The following is a 10,758-nucleotide window of genomic DNA, read 5'->3' as shown; positions in this document are numbered from 1 at the left end:
CCGCACGGGACCTGCAGCATTGCTGAGATTAACTGCACGGGACCTGCAGCATTGCTGTTATTAACCGCACGGGACCTGCAGAATTGCTGAGATTAACTGCACGGGACCTGCAGCGTTGCTGAGATGAAACCGTTGAAGGTGTCGCTTCTCTAAAGAAGTCCAGCTTTCAAGCTTCGACTCATCCATCCCTTCACGGGTCCAACAGTTCACTTTCTGGGGTTTGTGATTTTCCTTCCTCACCAGGTATGAGGTGGGCGTGAACCAGCTCTTCCTGAGATCTGCCCTCGGGGCCACGAGCCTTTCTTCCCGTGGCCACACTTCACAGCCATCCTCGGGGACTGGCCTTCAGAATGAAGCCTGCGTGGCATGCGGGATGGTGGGCACGTGTGTGCCACGGAGGAGGTGACTGCCCAGCTTCCCCAGGCTGCGCGTTGCGGGGAGCGCAATGAGATGCCGCAGCCACCAGCCGCATTTCTCCAGAATGAGGCGCCACTGCTCACTCCTACGGAAGTCGAGGCTGTCTATCAGCCCAAGTCACGTTGGTTACCACCACATGGCGCTCTGAAATTCTTAGAAATGGCTTTTTGACGTTTTGTGAACTGCATCATGAAGACCCACGCTGGGAGCTTTGTGGGTGAACCTCCTTTCCGTGTACAGACAGAAGGAAATCAGCTCCTGTCTGCTGACCCACACATCCCTTTTTTTCCTGTGCTCCTCACCCGAATCCTGCATGTGAAGAGGTGGTTTAACTCACCCCAGCACCAGGCTCACTGGCCGGAGTGGGGTGCAGGGCTGTGCGTGTGTACACACTCGTGACAGACTCCAGGGTGGCTCTGGAACATCCGGCAAAGCAGTCTGACTTCGCCCCAGCCAGTGCCAGAGCCCGAGTTCATCTCTCCTCGCTGTTTCCCCCACCCCAGTGGGCTGGCCTCCTCCCCGATTCAGCGTCCCAAGGCTCTGAGCACTCGGGTGCCCTCCTCCACGGACACGGCACAGGCTCAGCGTCGACCACAGCTGCAGACTCAGGCAGTATCTCCTCCCTGAAATGTGTCCGCGCTGCCGGCCAGGGCCGGGGGACACAGGAAACACGTGCATCTTGAACCGTTAGCCTGGGTTCCCAGTGACGCCCAGTTTGACCCGCGCACCTGTCTGTCTGGAGGGAGGCTCCTGGGTCTTCCGCTGGCTGCTGCCCTCCTCCACCGGGAAACTGACGACGGGGCAGGGGCGTGTTCCCGGCAATTCTGGTATGGTTTGACCTCTCCCTGCTGATCCTGCCAAGGGGCCGTCTGGCCCGGTGCGTGCCCCCAGCATCTGTCTCTCACTCTGAAGATGTGTGCAGGGTGGGTGTGGGGAGAGAGTCCTCTTTTTGTGGCTCCATTTCAGTGTGGTTCAGTGAATATGGAGCCTAGGAAGAAATTACTGAAGTCTTAAGGTTCACTATGCAGCCCACTAGGAATGAATGTGTCTCACGCCTGGGAAGAGCCATCACGTCTGGCCAGTCTCAGCGTCTCCACGGGTGTAAGGGTGCCTTCTCCCAGAGCCCAACCTCAGCAGCTGTGAAATGCCATCTGTTCCCTCTCCTTAGGCGGGTCAGTGGTTCGCCTCTGACGGTCCACCCCGACTCACTGGTAACAAGTCTTGGGGCGGTGCTGGGGCTTGGCTGTCTTCTTTAACACCAGCTTTTGTGTGTATCCAGGGATCACATCCAGAACTTCTGTGAGTATCCAGAGACTGACCTTCTAGTAGCCATTTTCTTAATGCCAATTTTTGGAGTGATGCCTCTGAGGAAATGCCCTAATCCTCCCTGAACCACCAGCTCCCGAGAGGTGGCTGTACCATGGGGCAAGCGTGGCCTTCGTGTGTGGACTGGGGAGTCAGAAACACCTGGGATGAAATCCCGCTCTGTTCTGATGGGGAGAACAGGGGAATGACCGCAGCCCTCTGGTCCTCAGCACCTGCATCTCCAACACAGAGACATAGTGTGTGCCCTTCCCAGGGTCTCATGAGGATGGAGTCAGAAATGCCGAGAGAGGGCCTGGTGCTGGGCAGGCCACCTGTGCTCAACATGAGTGTGTCCACTTCATGATGCCAGAGCAGGGCACCAGCAGCCGGAAAGGCTCAGTGACAACTAGATGGATCAATAGCTAAGAGACAGATGGATAGGTCGATAGGTGGATGGATGGATGGATGGATGGATACAGCCGTAGATAGATGAATGGATGAATGGATGGATCGATAGGTAGATGGATGGATCAATAGATAATGGATGGATGACGGATACATAGATAGATGAATGGATGAATGGATGGATGGATAGATAAATGGGTAGGTGGAGTGATGGATCAATAGATAATGGATGGATGATGGATCCACAGATAAATGAATGGATGGATGGATAGATGGATTGATAGGTAGATGGATGGATCAGTAGATAATGAATGGATGGATAGATGGATGGATGATGGATCCATAGATGAATGGATGGATGGATGGATGAATGGATGGGTGGATGGATGGATTGATAGGTGGATGGATCAATAGATAATAGATGGATGGGTAGATGACAGGTGAAGAGATGATTGACAGATGATAGAGTTATGAATTGTGTCCATCCCCCAAATTCATCTGTTGAAGTTCTAACCCCTCAAACCTCAGAATGTGACCTTATTTAGAAACAAGGTCTCTACGGAGGTAATCAAATTGAAGGTGGGCCCTAATCCAACAGGACTTGTGACCTCATAAAAAGGGGGAATTTGGTTTCAGAGCTATGTGTAGAAGGCAGCAGTATGAAGAGGCACAGGGAGAAGACAGTCTCCGAGCCAAGGAGAGAGGCTAGAGCAGAGGCTTTCATGCAGTGTCAGAAGAAATCAATCCACTGACACCTTGATCGTGGACTTCCAGCCCCCAGAACAGTGAGACGATAAATGTGTGCCATTTAAGCCACCCGGTGTGTGTCGTTTGTTACGGCAGCCACAGGAAATTCGTAGTGACAGATGATGATGACAGACGGATGGATAGGCAGGTGGGTAGACGGGTAGGTAGATGGATGGGTGAATGATTGATATAAAGATCGATAATGATAACAGATAGATGACAGATGATTTGATGAATGGATGGATGGATAATGGATAGATTGCGGATCTATAGATAGACATGTGTTTTATCTTAACTACATTTTAACATCTTGGCAAAGTAACACCATGAATGAATTGCAGGACAGCCTCACCTAGAAGCAAGGGAATGAACTCTCAAGTCCTTGTCATCACAGATCTTTAAAGTGGGACCCAAGTTCAAGTGGCGTGTGCCACGCCTGTGTCTTAGCAAAGCAGGGCGGCATGCTCATGATGGGGCTGGCTGGCTTTGAAAGTTCCAGCGCCACCACCAGAGTCCGCACTGTGCCAGGGTGAAGGGAGGTGCCTGTGTGTTACCTTTCAGTACGGGGCAGATCTTCCAGACACCAGCAGCCCCTTCCCTGTTGAACTGGCCGAGGGCCAGCTCCATGTAGAAAAGTGGCATCCCAGCAATGACCATGAAGAGCAGGTAGGGGACCAGGAAGGCACCTGTGGGGCAGAACAGCGCCTCGAGTTTGGGGCCTTGGAAGGGCCCGTCTCTCCTCATGGAAGCTCGGGCTCCCACCCCAGTCAACCACCCATGTCCTGGCCTGACCCTTTCACCCCACTCTCCAACGGGAAGCCCCCGGCTGGGGCCGATGCGTCCCCAAGCCCGTCCTGCACTGCTGTCAGTGCCTGACACATCCCTCCTGGATCCCCTCAGCATTGTGCACCCCGAGCTGCGATGTCAAACCCAGGAGTGGTGCAGGGAGGCCCTGCCCATGCTTGGCGCTGCACTGGATACTGCTCTTTTCCTAGGTTACTCGGGGTGCCCTTCCCTGGCCTGCGTCCCCCGCCTTTGCCCTGATCCTCTTTACCTCTTGAGTTGTGAATCTGTGAGCCCCACTCTGCCCCTGAGCTGAGTGGGCCCTACCGTCCTGTCCCCGGCTTCCAGGGCCCTCAGCGCCTGCCCCCATCGACCCAGTGGCTGAGGGGCTTTGCTGCCTCAGGTGCTGGGAGCCCCTCCAGGGTAGGGCCTAGTTCCTTTGAAACCTGCACCTCCCCATCCCCAGCACAAAGCCCGGGGCCCCCTGGTCTCAGCCTCCTAGATCCCATCTGCTCCCCTGGTCTGACCTGAGTGAGGGAAAGCTTGCCACTCTCTCTCCTGGGGAAGGGGAGGGGGAGGCATGGGGTCCCTCAGCTCTGTCTTTGGGCAACTTCCTGGACCTGCTGAGGCCTCTATCTTCCCCTTTTCTAGGTGGGCATAAAAATGTCAGCTTCCTCACAGGCATTCAGTGAGGCTTCCCCCCAAATTCTTTCCCAGGCCTCCCTTCTTAGACCCGCCATAGAAGCCAACCAGGGAGGCCAGGCAGGGAGGCCCAAAGAGGCTCCTGGGAAGGGACCACCCATGTCCTTGGACTTCCCAGGTGGCCCTGCCTCGATCTTAGCCTCTGACTCTGTGGCTGGGTTCTGGGGGGTGCAGGGGGCCTCAACATTAGCCTTCCAGCTCTGTGGCTGGGTTCTGGGGAATGCAGAGGGCCTCAAAATTAGCCTCCTGACTCTGGCTGGGTTCTGGAGGGTGCAGGAAGCCTCAACATTAGCCTTCCGGCTCTGTGGCTGGGTCCTGGAGGGTGCAGGGGGCACAGGCACGCTCCAGGGGCCTCTTCTGCCACTCCAGGCTCCAGGGCCTCCACACGCTTTGCAAAGGCTGCCAAAGTCGGCCAGAGGCTGTTCTTTGGGTCTTCAAGAATTTTCTTTCCAAAGTGAAATAGCCTCTGGAAATAGGAGGCAGAGCCAGGCTGCTCCATGCAGGGTCCCACCCCCAACTCCAGCTTCTGTGAGTGCCTCCCTTTCCTGACCTCTGAAATGCCCACATGCGACCAGGCAGCTCCAAGCCCTGCTCTGTGGTTCTGTGACATCCTCCAGGGCGATCTGCTCCCACTGCAAGCTCTCACCGGGAGCCCCATCTTCATGCATGAGAACAGCTTTATCTCGTCTGGGTGCTGCCTTTCCTCAAAGCCCTGCCCGGCTGCCCCCACGGACCCCTGCCTGGCGGGCGGGCCCAGGAAGGCTGAGATGGGACTTACCCCCGCCATTTTTGTAGCACAGGTAGGGGAATCGCCAGACGTTGGCCAGGTCCACAGCGAAGCCAATGACGGAGAGGAGAAAGTCGATCTTCTTGCCCCAGGTCTCCCGATCCTGGGCCTCCACGGGGCTCTGCCGGTTGGTGAGGGTGGAGCTGGTGAGCTGCACTCCATTCTGCTCCTTGACGAGGATGAGCTCCACCTCCTTCGGGCCCATGGCGTTGGGCTCCTTAGCCGGGGCCACCACGGAAGACATGAGTCCCACAGAGCATTTGCTCTTACTCATGGGCACACCTGGAATCGAGGAATTCTTGTCGCTTGGTCTTCAGCCACTATGAAAAGCAAACACACAAGAGGAATGCAGCAATTCAGCCGCCAGGGCAAGGGATGTGCCTGGTATGGAGGGCAGAGCCCCAAGGCATTCACCGGTTTTCCTCTGGGAAGGGATGGGTGCATTCCCAGTGCCTGAGATGGCACAGCTGGGGCACAGAAACTGGGAGGTGCCAGCTCTCACCACAGAGCTGGGGCACCAGCCCATGGAGGCCTCGAGACCGGCCCTCTGGCTTGCCCTCCTTCCCCTGCACCCTCCTCACTCCTATCAAAGCGCAATGCTGTGTAAGCTCTAGTGCGGCTTTCTAATAACAATACGTGGATATTACCTCTACCTCCCCCCACACTTCCAGGGAGCAATTTTACAGTCTTCAAAGAGCGTTCAATAATGCTTTTGTGACTGTTCGTCTGTATTTTTTCTTTTTTTTTTTTTTTAATGAGATGAAGTCTTGCTCTGTCACTCAGGCTGAAGCATAGTAGTGTGATTACAAGTCACTGCAACCTCAAACTCCTGGGTTCAAGCGATCCTTGCCCCTCAGCCTGCTGAGTAGCTGGGACTACAGGTGTGCACCACAGCGCTGGCTAAGTTTCTTTTTGTGTAATTTTTGGTAAAGACAGGGTCTGACTATGTTGCCCAGGCTGGTCTTGAACTCCTGACCTCAAGCGATCCCTGCCTCAGCTTCCCAAAGTGCTGAGATTACAGGCATGAGCCATCAAGCCTGGCCTTATATTGTTTATACTCAGTAATAAACAGCAAAATTTATGTAACTAAAGTCGGCCACTGTAAAGAAGAATTTAGAACCATCACAACTGTTTCCTCAAAGAGTGCCTGTGCAAGCCACATCCACCCATGTCGGTGGCACCACCCCACCTGAGAGAGCTGGGCAGAGGATGGACACGGCTTCACTGCGGAGACCAGCTCCTGGGCCAGCAGGGCAACCTGAGAAATCCTTTCCAAATGGCTCCATAAAGTCCCCAGCAACAAGGCAGTGCAGGAGAGCAGGAGTGTCTACCCTGCCCCAGCCAGGGCCACTTCTAGCATTTGGATCCAGCAGCACGTTTCAATCACGCACGTGCACACACACACACACACTCACAGACGTGTGTACACACACGGGTACATGCATATACACACACAGGAGACCACACGAGCACGCACACACACATACACACACAGGCGTGCACTCATGCACGTGCACACAGGTGCACACACAGGCGACCACACACACAGGCACACGCATACACATACACAGGCATGCACTCACGCATGCACGCACACACACCCACACACACGGGCACATGCACTCACACACAGACACACACACACACGGGCACATGCACTCACACACACACACACCCACTCACACGGGCACATGCACTTTCTCACACACACACGCGCACACACCCACTCACACACGGGCACACGCACACACACACAATGAAGCTGGACGTAGGCGGCAGCTCTAACGGGCCACTTTCCGCTGCATCCAAGTTTACACAACACTCGCCCATGAGCTACGTCACGCGCCGCTACTGGGTGGATTCTTCAGCTCCCGGTGACAACCCTCACCCCGCACGACCCTTCCCACCCGCACGACCCCCGCGCTGGGTTCCGCGGCGCGAGCAGGAGCCGTGCTGGGAGAGGGCGCTGGGTGCGGAGCTCGTGAGTCTCCGGCCTCCCTGCTCTGCCGCCTGCCCGGGAAGCGGCCGCAGCCCTGGGGCCACTGACCCCACTCCCGAGCACTGGGCCTCAGAGGCGAGGTTTGGGTCCACGCAGCAAACCGTGGCTTGTTAGGACGCGACCTTCCCCGCCACGCCCAGAACAAGAAGCGGCGCTGCCTGCAGAGCCCTCGCCCGGCCTCCCTGCACTGCCCGGAGCACTGGCGGCCGCCCGCGCCCCAAAATCAGACAAAGCCCCCGCGGGACGGAGCGGCGGGGAACACCCACTCCGATCGGATCTGGGGTGCGCCGCGCCCCCAGTGGGGATAAGTTCCACAAGAAGAAACCGGGTCCCCCAAGTCACAGCCACAGGCATCCACGCGGCCCCCACACCAGTGGCGCCCACGCCGTCCTGAGCCCTGCGCCCCTCCGTGGACACCCCCCTCGGCCTCAAAGGCCCACACGGCGCTACCGGGAGCGCTCGGCACCGCGACTGTTGGCGACTTTGAAGACCACGCGAGGTCTGAGGGACGCGGGGACCCCAGACGGCGCCCGGCCCCCCGAACCCGCCTCCCAGCCCCTGCGCCCGACATCGGGGTCTGCAGAGGGAGCGGCGCGCCGGGAGGATGCGCTGGGGACGCCAGTGCCGGGAGCCGCCCCGGCCTCACCTGGGCTCGCGGGCCTCGGCTGCTGCGCGCGAGTCCTGGCCGCGAACGTCCGCGAAGCCTCCCCTCCCGCTCCGCTGCGCTGGGCGGTCTCGGCTCGGCCTCGGGCTCTTATCCTGTCGCCAGGGTCCGCCCCGCCCCGCCCCTCCCGCGGCCGGGGTCGCCCCGGCGTCCTGGCTCCGCCTCCGCACCTCCCCGAGCCGCGCCCCCGTCCCCCGCCCCCCGGGCGCGGACGGCTCAGAGCAGCGGCGGCCACTGCTCCACGGCCACCGCGGTCCCGCGCGCCCAGTGGCCCGGACACCGGGTGCAGGGGCCTGTGGGTCCGGAGCGGCGCGGGTCTAGACGGGCGCCTTCCTTGCGAGAACGGTCCGGGTCGCCCTCGCCCGCACCCCTTGGCGCTGCCCCGCGCACCCGCCGCCTTCGGGACAGGGAAGGAGCCGGGCGGCGGCGCGCGAGGAACCGCGGGGACCCGGCTGGGCCGATCCTTCCCTCCCTCCCCGTCCGGGCGCCCCTGAGGCCACCCCGCGCTCCCGGGACCACCTCCCTCCCACCCGCCGCTCCACGCCGGGCCCGGGCTCCGGCCCTGACCAGCTCGGAACCCCGCTTCGCGGCGTGCAGGTTGCGGAGACGCGGGTCCTTCCGTGGTCTTGGGGGCTCCGCGACCCCCAGGCCACCAGCCGAGCCTCGCCGCCTCTGGCCGGCATCGGAACCACGGGGTTCGCACCGCACTCGCGTGGGAAGCCATGCCCCGTGCGGGCCTGGAAAGCCCTGGCGTCCGACACCCAGCTCCGCGCCGAATGGACTCCGAGGCTTCCCCTCCGAGATGTCCGGGCAGGATTTCTAACATTCAGCGCGCCGAGGAAGGGTGCAGCCCAGGCCGCCAGGCCCAGGACGTCCAGGTCCTTAGACGGCACCGAGGTGAGTGGCCGCGCCCCGCTCTGCACGTTGCCCCCCGGGGTCACCCAAACCCCGGAGATCCTCCCCGTGTACCCTCGGTGCCCCTGCGTGACACCCTGCCGTGGGCGTCCAGGCGAGCCCTGGGGCTCCCCAGCCATCTCCCACCCACAGCCCGTGCTCAGCAGTGGGGGAAGCAGCGCCCCTTGGTGTCCCACCCCCTGCTGCGCCCTGCACTCCCCACACCCCTCACCCTGGGCTGGCTCCCAGGCAGAAGGCACCCGGAGCTGCGCTTCCAGGCTGAGTTGGAATCAAGCAGGAACCTGGCGACTCCCTGGGGCTGCTATGACAAAATCCCAGCAGCCTGGGGCTCCCACAGAAGCCCTTAGTTCTCACAGTTCTGCAGCCTGGGGGCCAAGGCCAAGGCCTAGACCTGGCCGACTCTGTGTCCCGTGAGGGTTGGAGATCGTTCTTTCCCTGTATCTCCCCATGGTGGCGGCTGGGGAGAGCTCTCTGGGGTCTGTTTTATGAAGGCACTGGCCCCATTCCTCAGGGTGGAGTCCTCCTGGACTGACCACCTGAAAAGCCCCTCTCCTGACACTGTCTCCCATCAGGGGTGGGACTTCAGCCTGGCCAGGGAGGTGAGGGGACCTCAGGAGAGGGGGCTGTGCCGCCTCAAAGCTGATTGTGTCAGTGGCCGCCACAGAAGGGATCTCTCTGCCCGCATAAGCTCCATGGCACAGGTTTCAGTGAAAGGGAACGAGCCAGTGCTTGGCTCCGGAGCAGCAGGGTCAAGGAGACAAACCATCTCCCAAGGAAAAGGCTTTGCAGATGACGAAGAGAGGCCATTAATAAAACACACACAGAGAATGGACGTTCGGAGACCTTAAAAACACACAGGTGGGCTGGGCATGGTGGCTCATGCCTGTAGTCCCACCGACTCAGGGAGGCAGAGGTGGGAGAATCCCTTGAACCTGCAGGGTGGAGTCGAGAGCACACCATGGGTAATGCGGCGAGACCCTGTCTCAAAACTAAACAGTACACAGGCAAAGCACATTTTGGAAGTACTTGCAAGTTCTGAAGGAGTGCAAAATTGTGACCCAAAGCTGACAGGGCACAGGGCAGGGAGGAGGAGGGACCACGGTCACACAGACCTAGGCGGGCACATCCTCACCGACCGCGGCACACGGAGAATGCACCTGCCACTCAGGAGGGGCCCCCGAGTGATGTAACCTGCACCCTGGATCAACCCCGACTTCTTACCACATGAATTAGGATAAAGGAGCTTTGGGTGTTCTCAGAGCAACCAGCTGTGGGAGCTGGGCCCATGGATGACACAGAGAAAGTGCAGCTTCTAGGTCCACGCAGCTGCACCCTCCCACAGCAGGAATGCCCTGTGAGCCGTGCAGGTGGAATCGGTGTGGTTGTGAGCCGATCAGACCTGATTAAACGGCCAACCTTTGCATGCTTGGTACTCTGCCCTAAACACCAAGCCGGCTTTATGATGGTTGTCATTGCTGCTGTGGCTGCTGTGGGCTCAGGGTGCTGGGTGCAGGCAGGTGGAGCCATCCAGCGTCTGCACTTCCTACCCCTGCTGGGTGCCTCTCTCCACGGGCTGGGACCGCGGCTGCAGAGCCCACAGGGAGCCTCTGGCTGCTGACTGCTGTCTCCAAAGCAGCCCTGCCTCATGGGTCCCCCTCCTTGGGTGCCGCCTCCCGGGGGACCCTCAGTGCTGGATGTTGCCCCATGTTCCACTTGAGTTGGAAGGCGGCATGGGTGCTCCCCCCATAGGTGCTGCATCTGACAGAGGACAAGGACGGTGGGCCGGCTGGCTCTCGGACGAATGGCAGTGAGATGCCAGTCATATACCTGCCTGCGTCTTTCCTACATTGAGGGTGTCCTGTGCGCTTTCAGAGGAAGTCCCAGGGAGCCCAGCTCAGACTCCAAAGACCCTGACCTCTCGCTGGTGCTGGGAAGGCTCCGGGGGTCAGGGGTGTGGGGAGGTCAAGTGCGAGGGGCCGGTAGGCAGGAGTAGCTTTTGTCCAGGGGTGTGGGAGGTCAGATCCCAGCCCTTGT

At 59.4% G+C, this 10,758-nt stretch overlaps 1 protein-coding gene across 1 annotated transcript in view; it reads right to left on the bottom strand.

Moving 5' to 3' along the window:
• The window catches only part of SLC6A3 (solute carrier family 6 member 3), a 50,988-nt gene extending 43,122 nt beyond the window's left edge, over positions 1 to 7,866 (bottom strand). The window contains exons 1-3 of the mRNA XM_032278836.1: positions 7,792 to 7,866; positions 5,138 to 5,466; positions 3,429 to 3,560 (exon numbers count right to left, since the gene is read on the bottom strand). Of these exons, the coding sequence (XP_032134727.1) occupies positions 3,429 to 3,560; positions 5,138 to 5,420 (415 nt within the window). The 5' untranslated portion in view covers positions 5,421 to 5,466; positions 7,792 to 7,866. The remainder of the gene's footprint in view (positions 1 to 3,428; positions 3,561 to 5,137; positions 5,467 to 7,791) is intronic.
• Between the last annotated feature and the right edge of the window lie 2,892 nt (positions 7,867 to 10,758).

Source organism: Sapajus apella, unplaced genomic scaffold, assembly GCF_009761245.1.
Source record: "Sapajus apella isolate SASKATOON/1434 unplaced genomic scaffold, GSC_monkey_1.0 scaffold11, whole genome shotgun sequence".
Taxonomy (NCBI): Eukaryota; Metazoa; Chordata; class Mammalia; order Primates; family Cebidae; genus Sapajus; species Sapajus apella.
The sequence above is the reverse complement of the archived record's forward strand: the minus strand, read 5'-3'. Positions and strand labels throughout refer to the sequence as shown.